The sequence below is a fragment of the Hyla sarda genome, chromosome 7, assembly GCF_029499605.1.
Source record: "Hyla sarda isolate aHylSar1 chromosome 7, aHylSar1.hap1, whole genome shotgun sequence".
Lineage (NCBI taxonomy): Eukaryota > Metazoa > Chordata > Amphibia > Anura > Hylidae > Hyla > Hyla sarda.
The window spans coordinates 164478136-164498272 of record NC_079195.1 but is presented as its reverse complement, the minus strand read 5'-3'; the positions used below and the strand labels follow the sequence as shown (position 1 = coordinate 164498272).

At 41.7% G+C, this 20137-nt stretch overlaps 1 protein-coding gene across 1 annotated transcript in view; it reads left to right on the top strand.

Moving 5' to 3' along the window:
- The first annotated feature begins 5514 nt into the window (after positions 1-5514).
- Positions 5515-20137, top strand: part of SELENOH (selenoprotein H) — a 66933-nt gene continuing 52310 nt past the window's right edge. The window contains exon 1 of the mRNA XM_056531202.1: positions 5515-5835. Coding sequence (XP_056387177.1) covers positions 5726-5835 — 110 coding nt within the window. The 5' untranslated portion in view covers positions 5515-5725. The remainder of the gene's footprint in view (positions 5836-20137) is intronic.

Sequence of the window (20137 nt, the reverse complement as noted above, 5' to 3'; positions counted from 1 at the left end):
CCTTAAGGACACATGACGTACTGGAACGTCATGTGTCCGCTCCCGATCTATAACGCGGGGCCACGGCATACGGAACAGCTCACAGGACAGCAGGAGGGTCCCTACCTGCCTCCTTGCTGTCCGATCGCCGAATGACTGCTCAGTGCCTGAGATCCAGGCATGAGCAGTCAAGCGGCAGAATCATTGATCACTGGTTTCCTATGAGAAACCAGTGATCAATGTAAAAGATCAGTGTGTGCAGTGTTATAGCTCCCAATGGGAGCTATAACACTGCAAAAAAAAAGTGAAAAAAAAAAAGTGAATAAAGATCATTTAACCCCTCCCCTATTAAAAGTTTGAATCCCCCCCCCTTTTCCCATAAAAAAAACCACAGTGTAAATAAAAATAAACATATATGGTATCGCCGCAAGCGGAAATGTCCGAATTATAAAAATATATCGTTAAGTAAACTGCACGGTCAATGGCGTGCGTGCAAAAAAATTCCAAAGTCCAAAATAGTGCATTTTTGGTCACTGTTTATATCATGAAAAAATGAATAAAAAGATCAATAAGTCCTATTAATGCAAAAATGGTACCGTTAAAAACTTCAGATCACGGCGCAAAAAATGAGCCCTCATTCCGCCCCATGCACGGAAAAATAAAAAAGTTATAGGGGTCAGAAGATGACAATTTTAAACGTATTAATTTTCCTGCATGAAGTTATGATTTTTTCCAGAAGTACGACAAAATCAAACCTATATAAGTAGGGTATCATTTTAATCGTATGGACCTACAGAATAAAGATAAGGTGTCATTTTTACCGAAAAATGTGTTACGTAGAAACAGAAGCCCCCAAAAGTTACAAAACTGTTTTTTTTTTTTCAATTTTGTCTCACAATGATTTTTTTTTCCGTTTCACCGTAGATTTTTGGGCAAAATGATTGATGTCATTACAAATTAGAATTGGTGGCGCAAAAAATAAGCAATCATATGGATTTTTAGGTGCAAAATTTTAAGAGTTATGATTTTTTAAAGGCAAGGAGCAAAAAATGAAAATGCAAAAACAGAAAAACCCCCGGTCCTTAAGGGGTTAAAAAAAGCTCTCTATCATACCTTTCCCCTTGCTCACATTGTGTGATCTCCCGGCAGGAGAAAGTGGGCGTTCCCCAGCAGGCACAACATCACTAAAGCCTGCTAGAGCTGTGCCTCGCCATGCCCCACACACATTTTCTGAGTTTGGTCCCTGCTAGGCCGGGAAGAGACCAAACTAACTGTTTGACTTATGCAGGGAACAGAACAGAGCCACCTAGTGGCCATTTTTTCAATCACAATAAAAACATATAAAGGTTGAGAATTTTTATAGCAAGTAAATAGCAAAGTGTCTTATAATTGCATAAGGAACAATATATTAAAAGTTTAGTTTGGTGACAGGTACTCTTTAAGGCTCACTTTACCCCTTGTTACATTCCATGAGGGGTGTAGTTTCCCAAATAGTGTGCCATGTGTTTTTATTTTATTTTATTTTTTTGCTGTTCTGGCATCATGGAGGCTTCCTAAATGCGACATGCCCCCTAAAAACCATTTCAGCAAAATTTGCTCTCCAAAAGCACATTGTTGCTCCTTCCCTTCTGAGCCCTCTAATGCGTTCACAGAGCGCTTCACATCCACATATGAGGTATTTCCTCACTCAAGAGGATTTTTTTTTTTTTTTAACTTTTACCCCTCATAAAAATGAAAAAAGGGAGCTACAATAACATGTTAGTGTAAAAATGAAGATTTTGAATCTTCTCCTCCACTTTGCTGCTATTCCTGTGAAATACCTAAAGGGTTAACACATTTTAAGTACTTTCAGGGGTGCATTTTTCATAATGGGGTTCATTTTTGCGATTTCTAAAATTAAGACCCTCAAATTCACTTCAAAACTGAAGTGATCCCTGAAAAATTCTGATTTAGAAAATTTCCGGAAAAATTGAAAATTGCTGTTAAACTTTGAAGCCCTTTAATGTCTTCAAAAAGTAAAAACAGGTATGATGCCAACATAAAGTAGCCATATTGTATATGTGAACAAATATATCATTTATTTGGTATGACCATTTTACTTACAAGCAGAGAGTTTGAAAGTTAGAAAAATGTAAAATTTTCACGAATTTTCATAAAATGTTTCATATTTTCACTAAGAAATAATGCAAGTACAAAAATTTACCATTAACATAAGAATATGTCACGAAAAAACAATATTGGAATCAAATTTGTAAATCCATCCCAGAGTTATTAATGCATAAAGTGACACAGATCAGATTTGAAAAAAATGCTCTTGTCCCTAGGGTCAAAATGGGCTCCATCGCCAAGGGGTTAAGCAGGCAGTCTGCGCATATTAAAAAAAATAATAAATACATTTTGCTTGAGTACCCCTTTAATAGAGGCTTCTCAAACTCCCAAATTATAATCTTTGCACTTTATTTTTGAACTTGCTGAATTTTGCTCATAGATGTTATATTGTAGAGTCTATAGGAGGAGAGCTATTCGCCACCTGGGTATAGAACAGGAGAATGCTGAAGTGATGTAGTGCAGGTATGGATGTGCCAGAGGAATACTCAAACGTGCCAGAGTGGAAAGCAAATACAATCCAAAATAGATAAGAATAATGCAGGTTCTTTGCAAAGTGATAATGGATTTATTCACACGACATATAGGTGATTACTTCGGTGTTAGAGAAAAAACATGCACGCCTTTGCGTGACCAAGTCGTAAGTCTACGAAACGGACCCATCGCCACTTCCTTAAGCTCTGAGGAGCCCCTGCATGTTGTGTCTCCAGTGTGAGACCCCGGCTTTCCTCCATGTATCTCTTTGGGAATGCAGCCCTCGGCTATCTCCGGCTCTACCATAGAGATACAGGGGGCATGTTCACCACCGCTTCGTCAGACCCCTGCGATCTAAAACGTTTCCTCTATTCTTTGGATAGGGGATACATTTTTGCACATGATACTACTCCTTTAACCCCTTAAAGGGATATTCCGGGCATGCACCCTCCCATAGACATGAATGCACCCTCCCATAGACATGAATGTAGGGGGGGGGGGGAGCGTGACGTCACGTCCCCAGTCCCGGAAGTTTCCGAAACTGGAGACGCAGCTCCCGCATAGAATGCGGATGCTGCAGGGAGATTGTGGGGAGTCGCCACTGCCCCCCTCCCACGATCAGACATCTTATCCCCTTTCCTTTGGATAGGGGATAAAATGTTTTTGCCTGGAATACCCCTTTAGCACTTTTGATATGTTGTAAAACATGCAAAACCAATAGGTTTTGCAATTGATTTCATTAGGAAATTTTCAGGATTTCATACTGAAAAAGCCAATCAAGAAACTGCCCCCCCCTGCCTGCTTGGACACATGGACACACTTTGTCGACTGATGACACTTGATTGACAGCTGTAAGCGCAGGGCTCACAGCTGAAGGAAAAATCCTCCCACTGTCAGCTTGTGTCCCACTACTGTCAGTGAGAACAAGCTGGGAGTTGTAGTTTTGCTAATGCTAGGGGAGATGTGAGCAGACAGCATACTGAGGGAGGGGGCGGAGACCTGCACAGTGAGGCCACGCCCCCTCCCTTTGAGAGGAATTCAGACTAGTGAGCTAAATTAAAAGTGTAATAAAAAAGTAAATAAGGGAGCTAGACACATAAAAATAGTATTGATGACCATGTAGATGTACATGGTCAGGATTAGGTACTGAGTGATATATTAAGAAAAGTTTTTTGTTGGATCTGACGGGTACGCTTTAAGGACCTGGGCATTTTATGCAAATCTGAACTGTGTCACTTTATGCATTAAAGGGGTACTCTGGCCCTAAGACATCTTATTCCCTATCCAACGCCCCCTCCCATAGACTTGCATAGCGGGGGTGGGGTGTGGCGTCACACGGGGGCGGAGTCGTGACATCACAATACTCGGGCCCTGTGGTCAGCACCTGCCAGTTTGTGAGCTGGCAGCGCGGTGTGCAGCTCAAAGAGGTGGGTGCCGAATGCAAGAATGCAGGGATACCCAGCAGTGGGATCCCCGCGGTCAGACATCTTATCCCCTATCCTTTGGATAGGGAATAAGATAACTTAGGGCCGGAGTACCCCTTTAATTACTCTTGGATGCTTTTACTTATCGTTCTGATACCAAGAATGTTTTTTCGCAACAAATTCTACTTTAAGATAGTGGTAAATTTTCGTTAATACTTTAGAAAAATTCCAAACTTTCCTGAAAATGTTGAACATTTTGCATTTTTCTAACTTTGAAACTCTCTGCTTGTAAGGAAAATGAACACGCCAAATACATGATATATTGATTCACAAAGTTAACATGTTTTTACTTTTTGAAGTTTGTTAACACTTTATATGTTTCACAGGAATAGCAGCAAAGTGGAGAAGAAAACCCCAAATCTCTATCTACAGGAGTGTAGTTTCCAAAATAGGGTCATATGCGGGTGCTTTATTTTTTGCGTTTTTTTTTGTCAGAACCGCTGCAACTATCATCCATTCCAATGCAAATCACCAATTTAGGCTCCAAATGTACATGATGTGCTCTCACTCAATTTCTCCCAAGTGCGGAAATACCTCATATGTGGCACTAAACTGTTTCTTTGAAATACGACAGGGCTCTTGAGAAATGACAAATTTTGGGGTCTTTTTCTCCTTTTACCTCTTGTGAAAATGAAAAGTATGGGGCAACACCAGCATGTGTTTTTTTTTTTTACACTAACATGCTGCTATAGTCCTTTCCTTTTCATAAGGGGGAAAAGGAGAAAAAGCCCCCCAACATTTGTAACACAATTTCTCCCGAGTACGGAAATACCCCATATGTGTGTATATTTGTAGTGTTTTACTCTTTATTTCATGTAGTGTAATGCAGTCTTTTTAGGGTACATTCACGCAGCGAGTTTTCTGCTGGGAGCTTGAGCGGCAGCAGAAATTCAAACAAAGCAGCAGGAAACCCACTGTAAACCGCCACCCATGTGAGTGTACTTTATTTTTTGGGGGGGGTGCAAATCTCCAGCTGTAGACTCCCTACATGCGCTGACAGCCAAAGGGCATGCTGGGAGAAAGTAGTTATGCAACAGCTGGAGGCACACAACTATAACTCAAAGAATGCCCTTTGGTAGTCCATGCATTTTGGGAGTGGTAGTTATGCCAGATCTGGTGGGCCAAAGTTTGGAAACCACTGCACAGTGCTCTCCAAACTGTGGCCCTCCAGATGTTTCAAAACTACAAATCCCAGCATGCCCAGACAGCAAATGGCTGTCTGGGCATGCTGGGAGTTGTAGTTTTGCCAGATCTGAAGGGCCACAGTTTAGAGACCACTGCACAGCGATCTCCATAAATCTCCTACAATAACTTTGAGTCGACTGTAGAATTTTATAGGCAATGCTGACATGTATTTTAACGAAAAACACTTCACGAACAAACAATAAAACTGTTTTACATGATTATCCTAAGAGGTAGTCACTCATTGGACGATTATCAGAAACAACAGCTGTCCTTTACATGACAGCTACACTACAGTCAACAGCAAGCAGTCAACATATGCGACCACACGGAGGCGCTGCGAGATCCCACTCTATGGTTGAGGAGGACTGTCAGTGTGGGCGTTGAGATAAAGAAGCGCGAAGCTTTATTCATGCTTTGTGCTGCGTTGGCGCAAGAGGTACAGACTGCGGCAGTGATCTCTTGTTCTGGTGAAATATCTATCGGCCGCTGGTTTCATAATGGCTACCCGCTCCAGGAAGAGAAAGATTAGTGAGGCGGTAGAGGTCTCCGAAAAGAAGAAAGCAGAGACGGACACTTCTCATGAGCAGCGCATTGTGATAGAGCACTGGTGAGTCACCTGGCCACGTGATGCTTCAGTAGGACAGGAGTGTTTTGTAACCGGACTGTCTTCAGCTGTTGTTAAATTACAACTCCAAAGCATCCATGGACAGCCAAATGAGTGGGGGTTTTGCAACAGCTGCAGGCACCCTGGTTGGCAAACTCTGCATTAGATGGTGAAATAACTCCCCCTCCCCTTTTTTTTTTTTTTGTGACATCCCTAAACACATAAGTAAGAGTTTCACTTGACAACCCTTCTTATCTACAGCATAGTAAGTATCTAATAGCTGATACCTGTCCCTGATCCTGTGGGCCCATTGTACTTTTGTAATGACATCTTTCACTTTAACATAAAATGTACCGTGAAACCAAAAAATTATTTGTGGTAGAAGAGTGTAATTTTGCAAACTTTTTTGAGGGGGAGTGGATGGTTTACACAGTGCACTTTATGGTAAAACTGATACATTTTCTTTATTCTATTGGTCAATGCGGTGGTTAAAATGATACCAAATTTATATCGTTTTTATATTTCACTTCCCCTTTTTTTTCTGATCTGCGATGTGCCAAATTTTATATAAATTTTGGTGGTTGGAAATATATTTTTCTGTACGTGGCAGTACCAAATATGTTGAATGTTTAAATTTTTGTTAGGGGTTTTATATAATTGTAGAGAACTTTTTTTTTATTTTACACCTTTTTAAGTCCCCATAGGGACTCACATTCCACAGTGAGATTGGCTAAGCCAGGATACATCAGTGAATCTGTGATAAATGGCAGGAGATAGGTAAGAGGGGACCCTTATCCACAATTTTAGCTTACCGAACCCCCATGATCACGTTGCAGGGTTTGGCAAGCACCTCTGAGTTACGGAAGATGCTAAACTTTCACTTTAGGCCCTTTTCACACTATACATTCTAACATTTTTAAAGATCCGTTATACGTTCTGTTATAAAAACCCTGAAAATCAGTTGTTTCCAAATCCCATTATAGTATATGGGATTTTTACGCTATCCGTTTTAACCTGTCATAGTCCGATATTAACAGATGTTATTGTGTCTGGAGAAATAATAAGTTATTTTTGCGCTGTGATCTGTACTTTTTATTGATACGACTTTACCCACCCATGTCTCCATGACAGCACCCATGAGATTACCTCCTCCTCCTGATTGGGACAGGGAAAAACACTGAGAGGTTAAATTTCCCACCCCAGTGTTTTTTCCTTTCCCTGTAAGGTAAGGCGCTGAGGGGTGCGGGTGACTTTTTTTTTTTTTTTCCCCCTGGAAAGAAATTGGCGGTCCTTACCGGGGCCTTGTAGACTCGGGTGCTGGTAGTGCTAGGCGGTATACCTGTTCATACCGAATACCAAAATTTTTGTCTGGCACGATATGAATTTTTCCCCATAGCACAATACAGGTTTTGCCCCCTCGGGAATGAGTTATCAGCCCAGTGCTGCGCTGTTCCCACATCAGGGAACTAATCATATATGTGACACACGAGTGCTGTTCTGCTCCCCCCCCAAAATTAATCATCAGCCCAGCGCAGCGCTGTCGCCATCGGGGTACTACTCACAAGTCACCCGCAAGCGCTGCCCTCCTCGTCATCCTGTTTGTTGCGGGCTGGCTGGATCTCTGTACTGTAAGCTGCATCCACATGCTGTATCCCTGTGTGGCCATCAGCCTATCACCAGCCGCAGCGATGTTCCGCCTCGGCCAGTGATAGGCTGAGCCCACTGTCATGTAAGAAGCCGGGGGGCGGGGGTGGGGGGGGCAAGAGAAATACCATTATATACATTGGACTTGCCATAAGTTACAAAAATACTGTGATACACATATTTGGTCATACCACCCAGCCCTAGGTGCTGGCACAGCATACCCCCTGTCATATTTTTTTCCCTTGGGTCTGGTCCGCTCTGTAGGTCCGCTTCGGGAGCATGGAGGCAGAGGGAACGCCACGGGAGCACTGCAATTGTGCAGGATCTGGCAGTGTTCTTGGGGCGGTCTCTGCTTTCGGCGCTCGAGCGCTTCATTTATTTCTCCCGGCGAGGAGTTTTGCAAATCTCTTTCCGGCCAAAACGCTGGCGTCTGACGTCACTTCCGAACGCTTTTGGGTGGGGAATTTGAATCTGGAGACTGTTTTTTTTTTTTTTTTCCCCCTCTCCCCCCCCCTATAAGAGGCCCCTCTCACAGATGGAAGTTGCTCTACCTGATTCCAACTTTGGATACTACAAGGCTGCATCATGAGCTTGCCTGCAAAGATTCCAGATCCTCCAGTGGTCCCAGGATCTGTGAGTAGTAAGGGCCTATGGGTCTATCTTCGTTTGCATGGTGTTTTATCCTTCTCTTCCTTGTAATTGCAGGGAGACAAGGATTCTGCAGATCCTTCGGTTAAACCGAAAAAATCAAAACCTAAAAAAAAGTGTAATGTGCTATAGAGTTTCCTGAATCTGCTTCTAAACGCTTGTCTAAAGCATGCATTGCATCAGTAGTAAAAGATGACTCTCTAACACTTATGCAAGAAATTAAAACCATTATTCATTCAAAGATACACTGTGTTAGCTTCTTTTGCACCTGTTGCCCGCATCCACTACTTGTTAATGTCTCAGCTGTAAGGGTATGTTCACACTGAGGAATTGGAGAGGAATTTCCATGAGTAATTCTGCTCGCTTTTTCCTCTCAAATTCATTCAGCAGTGAAAACCCCATAGAGTTGTACAGAATTTCTGCCCCTCAGTTCACACTGAGGAATTTCCTCAAGCAGAATTCTGACGAGGAAGTCTATTCTGCTTGAAGAAAGAACATGTTCTTTCTTTCAGGCGGAATCAGCGTCTTACTCCCATAGAGATCAATGTTTTAATTATTATTATTTTTTTTTCAGTCAGAATAATTTCCATGCGGAATTGGCGTGGAATTCGCGCAGAATTTCCGCACGAAAAAAAGAGGATAATATATTATACTCTTCTCCTCCTCCGCTTGAAATTTTCATTTCCGCGTGTGGAATTCCGCTCCATTTCCGCGCAAAATCTGAGTTCTTGTGGAAAAGTAACAATATTTTGAGGCAGAAAATTTCTGCTTGATTTCTGCCCCAATTCCTCAGTGTGAACATACCCTAAAAAAGACTAAAATGGTATCTTCTTTGGATTCTGAAGAAAGTTTATCTCCAGAATTGGAAGAAGAATATGTAAAAAATCCTAATGAAGAGGAAGATCCTTCTTTGAAAATGTTTTTTTGTTTAATTCTGATGATATAGAATCCTTAATTAACCCCTTAAGGACCTAGGGTGTATGGATACGCCCTGGCTTTCTGGTACTTAAGGTCTCAGGACGTATCCATACTCCCGTGGGAATTTCCCGGCGGGGACCGGACTGTAGTGATTCCTGATATCTATCAGCAGGCACCCCGCGTAAATGCCCAGGGGGGTCATCAGACCGCGCCCCCCCATTGCGGCGATCGGCGCAAATCGCAAGCGAATTCACACTTGCGATTTGCGCCTACTCCGGTTCATACGGGTCTATGGTGACCCGGAATATAAGGGGGATCACGATTGTCTAAGACACCTACGATCCACCTGAAGGGATAGGAGTGATGTGGCAGGGCTGACGCCCATCCTATCCCTGCTATTGGTGGTCTAGAAGCGACCACCAGTAGCAGATCGGGGGGGGGGTTAACTTTCGTTTTCCCCGTCCTGCCCACCCACATCAGGCGGGGCAGAACACTAAAGATCACTTACCCGTCCGGAGGCTGTGGGCGACAGTGATTGGCGGGCGGCGATGTGCGGCAGAAGAGGACGGCTCCCTGGATCCTACGGAAGCCGGTAAGTTGATCTGGAGGGCTACAGCCTGAGACCACTATAAAGTGGTCTACACACTGTAGCCCTCCAGATGTTGCAAAACTAGAACTCCCAGCATGCCCTGACAGCAGTTTGGGCATGCTTGAATATGTAGTTTTGCAACAGCTGGAGGGCTACAGTTTGAGACCACTATACAATGGTCTCTAAACTATATCCCTCCAGATCTACCATAACTACATCTCCCAGCATGCCCTTCGGTGATTAGTACATGCTGGGAGTTGTAGTTTTGCAACAGCTGGAGGCACACTGGTTGGAAAATACAGAGTTGGGTAACAGAACCTAGCTGAAGGTTTTCCAACCAGTGTGCCTCCAGCTGTTGCAAAAGTACAACACCCAGCATGCACGGTCTTTCAGTGCATGCTGGGAGTTGTAGTTTTGAAATGTGAATGTACAGGGTAACTACACAGTGTACAGGGTACACTAACACATAATAAAGGGTAAAACGCAACATATACACCCCCTTACACTGTTTCCCCCCCCCCCAAATAAAAATGAAAAACTTATTGTATGGCAGTGTTTCCAAAACGGAGCCTCCAGCTGTTGCAAAACAACTCCCAGCATTTCTGGACAGCCACTGACTGTCCAGGCATGCTGGGAATTCAGCAACAGCTGGAGGCACCCTGTTTTGCAATCACTGGCGTAGAATACCCATATGTCCACCCCTATGCAATCCCTAATTTAGTCCTCAAATGCGCATGGCGCGCTCTCACTTCGGAGCCCTGTGGTATTTCAAGGAAACAGTTTAGTGCCACATATGAGGTATTTCCGTACTCGGGAGAAATTGCACTACAAATTTTGGGGGGCTTTTACTCCTTATGAAAAGGAAAAGTTGGGGGCTACACCAGCCTGTTAGTGTGTTTAAAAAAACATTTTTACACTAACATGCTGGTGTTGCCCCATACTTTTTATTTTCACAAGCAGTAAAGGGGGAAAAAAGACCCCCAAAATTTGTAACGCAATTTCTCCTGAGTACGGAAATGCCCCATATGTGGGCGTAAAATGTTCTGCGGGCACACAACAAGGCTCAGCAGTGAGAGCCCACCATGTAGATTTGAGGCCTAAATTGGTGATTTGCCCAGGGGTGGCTGATTTTACACCGGTTCTGACATAAACACAAAAAAAGTAAATGCCCACATGTGACCCCATTTTGGAAACTACACCCCTCATGGAATGTAACAAGGGGTATAGTGAGCCTTAACACCCCACAGGTGTTTGACAAATTTTCATTAAAGTTGGATGGGAAAATGAAGGAAAAAATTTCACTAAAATGCTGGTGCTACCCTAAATTTTTCATTTTCACTAGGGAAAAAGGGAAAAATCCCCCCAAAATTTGTAGCCCCATTTCTTCTGAGTAAGAACATACCCCATATGTGGATGTAAAGTGCTCTGCTGGCGCACTACAATGCTTAGAACAGAAGGAGCGCCATTGGGCTTTTGAAGAGAAAATTTGTCTGGAATTGAAGGCCACGTGTGTTTACAAAGCCCCCATAGTGCCAGAACAATGCCCCCCCCCATGTGACCCCATTTTGGAAACTACACCCCTAACATAATGTAATAAGGGGTACAGTGAGCATTTATGCTCCACAGGTGTCTGACAGATTTTTGGAACAGTGGTCCGTGAAAATTAAAAATTAAATTTTTAATTTGCACAGCCCACTGTTCCAAAGATCTGTCAAACGCCAGTGGGGTGTAAATACTCACTGCACCCCTTATTAAATTCTGTGAGGGATGTAGTTTCCAAAATGGGGTCACATGTGGAGGGGTCCACTGTTCAGCACCCCGGGGGCTTTGTAAACGCATATGGCCCTTGACTGCCATTACAAACAAATTCTCTTTCCAAAAGCTCAATGGTGCTCCTCCTCTTCTGAGCATTGTAGTTCGCCAGCAGAGCACTTGACGTCCACACGTGGGGTATTTCCATACTCAGAAGAAATGGGGTTACAAATTTTGGGGGTAATTTCTCCTATTACCCCTTGTAAAATTTAGGGGGGGGGGAAAGCATTTTAGTAAATGTTATTTATTTTATTTTTTCATTTACACATCCAACCTTAACAAAAAGTCGTCAAACACCTGTGGGTAGTTAAGGCTCACTGTACCCCTTGTTACGTGCCTTGAGGGGTGTAGTTTCCAAAATGGAATGCCATGTGGGGTCTTCTGCTGTTCTGGCACCATAGGGGCTTTCTAAATGTGACATGCCCCCCAAAAACCATTTCAGCAAAATTCACTCTCCTAAATCCCATTGTTGCTCCTTCTCTTCTGAGCTCTCTACTGCGCCTGCTGAACACTTGGCATACACATATGAGGTGTTTCCTTACTCGAGAGAAATTGGGTTACAAATTTTGGGGGGGGGGGGGGCTTTTTCTCCTATAACCACTTGTAAAAATTCAAAAATTGGGTCTACAAGAACATGCGAGTGTAAAAAAATGAAGATTTTGAATTTTCTCCTTCACTTTGCTGTTATTTCTGTGAAACACCTAAAGGGTTAACACATTTACTGAATGTCATTTTGGATACTTTGAGGGGTGCAGTTTTTATAATTGGGTCATTTGTAGGGTATTTATAATATGAAGGCCCTTCAAATCTACTTCAAAACTGAACTGGTCCCTGAAAAATTCCGATTTAGAAAAATTGGAAAATTGCTGCTGAACTTTGAAGCCCTCTGATGTCTTCCAAAAGTAAAAACATGTTAACTTCATGATGCCAACATAAAGTAGACATATTGGGGGAGATTTATCAAAGGAGTTAGACTGTTTTTTCCTGTCTAAATTTGTCGCACAGAAAGTCGGTCTAAATATGTTCGACTTTTGCTCTAGAGGATTTTTAGAACATGATGCATTCTAGTCTATTTTAGACTGAAATGCATTGGTGCTGAATTTATCAAAAGCGACTTTTCAGCAACAAGTCTCATCGGCTGAAAGTACGCCGAAATGTCAGACCATGTTGGAGCAGGTTTAAATATAGACTAAAAGCATAGATCATGAAGTCTTTGCACAGAATTTATCAAGAACCTTGAGCCATTTGATAAATTAGGCGCACAATAGACCAGCCAAACACTCTGTAGTTTGGTCTATATTGATGCGGGACATACACAATGGGGGATATTTATCAAAGTTGTCTATGTGGATCAATATATAATTTATTTGGAATATCCATTTTCCTTATAAGCAGAGAGCTTCAAAGTTAAAAAAAAATAAAAATAAAAAAAAAAGCGAAATTTTCAATTTTTTTTCACCAAGAAATTAAACAAGTATCGACACAATTTTACCACTAACATTAAGTAGAATATGTCACGAAAAAACATTCTCTGAATCAGAATGAAAGGTAAAAGCATCCCAGAGTTATTAATGCTTGAAGTGACAGTGGTCAGATGTGCAAAAAATGGTGGGAGCTACCCTTTAAGGACCCGGCCATCACTTTTTTTTCTGTCTCTGCCTATTACCCATCTATCCCTAAACCCCCCCCCCCCCCCGCCTTAAAATTATTATTTTTTTTTTATACATATTAAAAATGCCTTTTTGTCTGCCTGTTAGTGTGCTCACTACCAGGCAGACTTCCCCAGCAGGCACCACGTCACTGATGCCTGCTGGGGCGGACACTTCCGCCCATAGTTCACCTATACAGGGCGCCTCCAGCTGTTTCCCCACTGCAACTCCCAGCTTGCCCTGACATCTATTGGCTGTCAGGGGCATGCTGGGAGTTGTAGTGGGGGAACAACTGGAGGCATACTGTATAGGTGAACACCGTGATGGCCGCACATCCCGCTCCCCGCCGTGCAGCCCGCAACTGCGGGCGTCCTCTTCCTTCAGGCGGGAGCGAGCACCGCAGTGAATGAATTCCGACTTGTTGCCAGGCTTCAACGAGTCGAAATTCATTAGTGACGTCACTCCCGAATGCATTCGGCCACTAGGAGGGCGACCCCTAGTGGCCGACTTTAAAAGTGATTTTAAACTGTTTTAAAATCACTCTTTATTTTTTTAATTAAAGTATATTAGAGAGATGTTTTATATCAATTTTTTGATTTCATGACAGTGCCCATTTAAGGTATATTTGGGCTGGGTCCTTAAGGGGTTAAGTCTGTCCGTAATACCTTAACCCCTTAAGGACGTTTTTTTTTCTCCTCTCCTTCAAAAAATCATAACTATTTTAGATTTTCATCCACAGACTAGTATGAGGGTTTGTTTTTTGCGCGACCAGTTGTCTGTTGTACTGCCATCAAACAAAAATTCAAAAACAAAGATTTTTAGTCTTTAACCCCTTAAGGACCAAGCCCATTTTGACCTTAAGGACCAGGCCAATTTTATTTAGCATTTTCCTTTTTTTTCCTCCTAGTCTTCTAAAAATCGGAGAGTATAATTCACCATTTTTGCTCACGCTGTTCACTGTATGGGATCATTAACATATTTTAAAAGTTCGGATATTTACTCACACGGCGATACCAAATGTTAATTTACTTTCTTATATTTTACTTTTACACATTTTGTGGGTAAAATGGAGGAAAAAAGACACTTAACGTTTTTATTGTGGAAAGGGATTTTTCTAATTATTTTTTCCCACAATTTTTAAAATTTTTTTTTATTCATTTTTTTTTTTTTTTTTTATTGCTAATACTGTTCAGTGCTATGTATAGGGCATAACACTGATCAGTGTTATCGGCTATCTTCTGCTGGATCTCAGACCAGAGCAGAAGAAGCTGGGAATGCGGTGGAGGCAGGTGAGGGGACCTCTGTCCGCCATGTTAATTGATCTGATTCTCCGAGGCCTTGCCTCGGGTGATCAGATCAGCGTAAAATGTAGCCGTGCTGCTGCAGATGCCATGATCTGTATTGATCACGACATCTGAGGGGTTAATGACAGACACCCGCGCGATCACGGATGTTGGCCATTACCGGTGGGTCCCTGGCTGCTATCAGAAGCCCGGGACCTGCCGCACATGACCCGATCATCGCTCCGATGCTCGCAGTCATGTACAGGACGTAAATGTACATCCTCATGTGCTAAGTACCGCTGCACCAGGAGGTACATTTACAACCGTGGTAGTTTGTGGTTAAAAAATTTCAAGGCCTCACTTGGAGTATTGTGTGCAATACTGGAGGCCGTATCTCCAGAAGGATATAGATACTCGAAAGAGTTCAGAGAAGAGCTAAACTAGTACATGGATTGCAGGATAAAACTTACCAGGAAAGATTAAAGGATCTTAACATGTATAGCTTGGAAGAAAGAAGAGACAGGGGATATGATAGAGACTTTTAAAAACATAAAGGGAATCAACACGGTAAAGGAGGAGAGCATATTTAAAAGAAAAACTACCACAAGAGGACATTATTTTAAATTAGAGGGGCAAAGGTTTAAAAGTAATATCAGGAAGTAAAACTTTACTGAGAGAGTAGTGGATGCATGGAATAGCCTTCCTGCTGAAGTGGTAGCTGCAAATACAGTGAAAGAGTTTTAGCATGCATGGGATAGGCATAAGATTGGGCCAGGGACTATTGATGGGATTCAGATTATTTGGCAGACTAGATGGGCCAAATGGTTCTTATCTGCCTACACGTTCTATGTTGATCCTTCCAGTACTTATCAGCTGCTGTATGCATCACAGTAAGTTCTTATTTCTTAATTTATTTTCTGTCTGACCACAGTGCTCTCTGCTGACACCTCTGTCCATTTCAGGAACTGTCTAGAGCAGGAGCAAATCCCCACAGCAAACCTCTCCTTCTCTGGACAGTTCCTGACATGGACCGAGGTGTCAGCAGAGAGCACTGTGGGAAGACAGAAAATACATTTAAAAACATGTGCAACAGAGAAACCAATGGCCCGGCACTAGCAGGACTAGGGTCTGAGGAATACAATCAACAGAGAGAACTCTGGTATCCTAAAATAGCGTTGGTCCCGGAGGTGCAATGTCCACAAATAGACTGAAACAATGCTGGATACGAGAATGAAATGACAGCTGTGATAAGGTGGCAAGGAAAGGGTGTATTTCCTTGGCTTACCCTGAAGAATCTCACCTGCTTCTTAAGTAATGAGGCAGCAGGGAAGGGAGGTGTATATAAGATGGAGACTCTGTCTGATCTGTGCTCTACCTTGGAAACAGTATGCTTGCTGTTAGAGGGGGAGACACACGGGATCTGTTTAGGTAACACGCAGAAGGCGCTGCGAGTGGTCCAAGTTCGGGTTTGAACTGGTAGTAAAACGGGTTGCAGGTGGCACAGGTTTTTAACTGGATGAGGGAAGCTCACCAGTTGATAGACAAAAAAAGAGACTCCAGCTGTATTTTTTTATATATATTCTTTTTGGTTTCTCAGGGCTTGCACCGGGTCCATTGATTAACCAGGTGCTGAGCTCACGTGGTAAATTACTTATCTTGCAACAGATATAAAAAGGCAGTAGCAACATGTACCTTGATTAAGGGCTTGTTACAGCCTGAAACGCGTCGGTCTGTGTTTTTTTTAAACTCTCCATGCACGGGTGTTTTTTGTTTATTGTCCTATTTCTTCAATTTTAATGGAACCCAATAAAACTATATTTTTACGCCAAGAGGAGCTGAGTTTCCCCCACCCCCTATGTTCCTTCCATGAAGTTGATAGACAAGGCATGCTGAGAGTTATAGTCAGTTACCAGATGGTCTAGGACTTTATTTTGTTCCTGTTTGTTTTGTTTTTACCTGCAACCTGTGGAAATAAAGCTGGCAAGGAGCCAGACTTGTATGAGGAACTGTGGTCTGCTGTTATTGTGAGGAACGTGTCCCGTGGCAAGTGACCAGGACGATCCGAGAGCTAATCCCTGAGACTGTTCGTCACACAGCACTTACCATTCAAAGCTGACTTATTCGGTAGATGTAAACGGGTATGGCGGTGGAGGCAGGGGCAGACCGGAACAGACTGTTTCACGCTAAGGTAAGCATACCGGCTTGAAGAAGCGCACCTTGGCGTGAAACGGTCTCTTCAGGTCTGCATCTGCCGCCATACCTGTTTACATCTACCGAATAAATCAGCTTTGGATGGTAAGTGCTGTCTTATTTCACTCTCGTATCCAGCATCAAAAAGAAAAGAACTTCCTCTGTAACATACAGCATCTGATGTACTGGAAGGATTAACCCCTTAAGGACCAAGGGCGTACAGGTACGTCCTTGGTCCTGCTCTCCTGATATAACGTGGGGTTCTTATGAGAAACCAGTGATCAATGATGATCAGTGTGTGCAGTGTTATAGGTCCCTATGGGACCTATAACACTGCAAAAAAAAAAAAGTGAAAAAAAAGTGAATAAAGATCATTTAACTCCTCTCCTATTAAAAGTTTGAATCACCCCCCTTTTCCAATAATAAAAAAACTGTGTAAATAAAAATAAACATATGTGGTATCACCGCGTGCAGAAATGTCCGAATTATAAAAATATATCGTTAATTAAACCGCTCGGTCAATGGCGTGCGCGCAAAAAAATTCCAAAGTCCAAAATAGTGCATTTTTGGTCACTTTTTATATCACTTAAAAATGAATAAAAAGCGATCAAAACTTCAGATCACGGCGCAAAAAATGAGCCCTCATACCGCCCCATACACGGAAAAATAAAAAAGTTATAGGGGTCAGAAGATGACAATTTTAAACGTATTAATTTTCCTGCATGTAGTTATGATTTTTTTCCAGAAGTCCGACAAAATCAAACCTATATAAGTAGGGTATCATTTTAATCGTATGGACCTACAGAATAAAGATAAGGTGTCATTTTTACCGAAAAATGTACTACAAAGAAACAGAAGCCCCCAAAAGTTACAAAACGGCTTTTTTTTTTTCAATTTTGTCGCACAATAATTTTTTTTCCGTTTCACCGTAGATTTGTGGGCAAAATGACTGACGTCATTACAAAGTAGAATTGGTGGCGCAAAAAATAAGCCATCATATGGATTTTTAGGTGCAAAACTGAAAGTTATGATTTTTTTAAAGGCAAGGAGCAAAAAACGAAAATGCAAAAAACGGAAAAAACCCTGGTCCTTCAGAATGCTTTTTCTGAGCAGAGCGATTCTGAGATTTGTTTTTTTTCATGACATATTGTACTTTATATAAGTGGTGCATTTTTTGTTGACACATGCAGCATTTTTTGTGAAAAACTTAAAAATATTGTGAAAAACGTGAAAATTTCTGGCATTTATTTATTTTCTTAGTGTACACTGTGCGGTAAAAGTAATGTTATATTTATTCTGTAGGTCAGTACTATTATGGTGATACCCATTTTATATAGCCTTCTATGTTTTTTTTCCTTTTCTGAGCAAAATTATTTTTCTGCCATTCATTTTCCAACATCCAACATTAAGGGCTTTATTTTTTGCGGGATGAGCTGTACTTTTTATTGGTATAATTTTTGTGCTACCTTTTTTGATCTTTTCTTATTCCGCTATTTTTACAAAAATTGGCAAATTTTTCTTTTTATTTTTGTTTACGCCGTTCACCGTGCGGGATAATTTACATTATAGTTTTATAGTACGCATTATTACGGACATGGCAATACCTATTATGTATATGATTTGTGTTTTTGATCTTTCTTGGTGATAATACAGGGCTTTTATTGGGAAAGGGGCATTTTTTATTTTTTTTTCACTTCATACTTATATTGAAGAACTTTTTATTAAATTTTTTACACTTTTTACTGGTTATACTATGCTTCAATACATTTGTACTGCAGCACGGTATGACCTGATGAGCTGCACACTGTACAGCCTGTGCGATCCTGCTTGTGGCTGGATCTCACAGGCTTCCGTAGCTGGCAGACAGGAGGTCATGATCTGACCTCCTGCTGCCATAGCAACCAACGGCGACCCTAGATCGTATCGCCTCGTCGACGTTGGAGAACAGGGGGAGAGCTCTCCCCCTGTCAACACCATAGATGCCGTGATCAGGATTAGATCACGGTATCTACGGGGTTAATGCTGCCGGGCCGGCGCGATCGCGGCTGTGGCGGGACTCCGGCTGTGGTTAACAGCTGGGTCCCGTCGCCAATCTCTTGCGCTGCCCGCAGCAGTGCAGGAGATCGCTATGACGTATGCATACGTCCAATTGCGCGAACGTGGTGGATGATTGAATGTATGCATATTTTTCTTTAAATACACATTAACCCCTTTTATGTTTAAAAGTTCAAATCGCCCCCTTTTCCTATGTAAAAGCATGAAGCGATACCAAATATGTCTATTTTTATTATGTTTGCATGAGTAAATGTACGACCTATTAAAATATAACATAACATTATGTATCCATACAGTAAATGTAAAAAAAAAAACACAGAAATTAAGTTTTTATAATATCCCCAGATAAAAAGTAAAAAAATAAAAGCTATTAAAAAGTCAGTTCAATACCAAAATGGTACCGATACAAAAAAACGATTATGGCGCAAAAAATGAGCCCTCATACAACCTGGTATGCGGGGGGGGGGAAGCTACAGGGGTCAAAAAATGCGAAAAAGTTCAGAATTTTTTAAAAATTTGTAAAACATCACGTAAACTATAGAAATCTGGTATTGCTGTAATCAGGCCAGTCTCAAGTATCAAACTAACCTGTTCGCTCACCCACAAGGCATATGGCGTAGAAAAGAAAATCGCCAAATCTGCAAAATTCTATTACTAGTTCAATTTCACTTCAGAGCCAGCGTGAGGCTGGAGAAACGTAGTCTCTATTACATCATGGAATAAACTCACTTTCCTTTTTGATACAAGCTGGGGTGTGCTGCCTGCATATCAACGTATGTTTGTATGTTCCAGCATCACGTCCAAACGGCTAAAGATATTAACATGAAACTTGGCACACGTTACTTATATGTCAACAACAAACATAGGATAGGTGATTTAACCCTTACTCACGCCCATTTGCCAGGGGCAGGGTTTATGTTTAAAGTTCCATACAAGTCAATGGGAAATATGTTACTGCATAACTTCCAAACGGCTGGAGATATTTCGATAATACTTGGTCACATGTTACTTATATGTCCACTTAAAATATAGGATAGTTAATTTAACCCTTAACTACCCCCATTTGTCAGTGTTTTTGTTTAAAGTCACATGCAAATCAATGGGAAATGTATATTCCCACATAACTTCCGTATGGCTGGAGATATTTCAATAACTGGTACACATATTACGGGTCGGGATAGGAGGTCAAAAGCTTCCTCCTTTGTTTATTTCCCCCCCCCCCCCCCCCCCCAAACAAGGATTAGGAAGATAAAACCGGGCAACGCCAGGTACTCAGCTAGTGTTTGTGTGTGTATGTGTATATATATATATATATATATATATATATATATATATATATATATATATATATATATATATATATATATATATATATATATATATATATATATATATATATATATATATATATATATATATATATATATATATATAGAGATGGAGAGAGATGGAGAGAGATGGAGAGAGATGGAGAGAGATGGAGAGAGATGGAGAGAGATGGAGAGAGATGGAGAGAG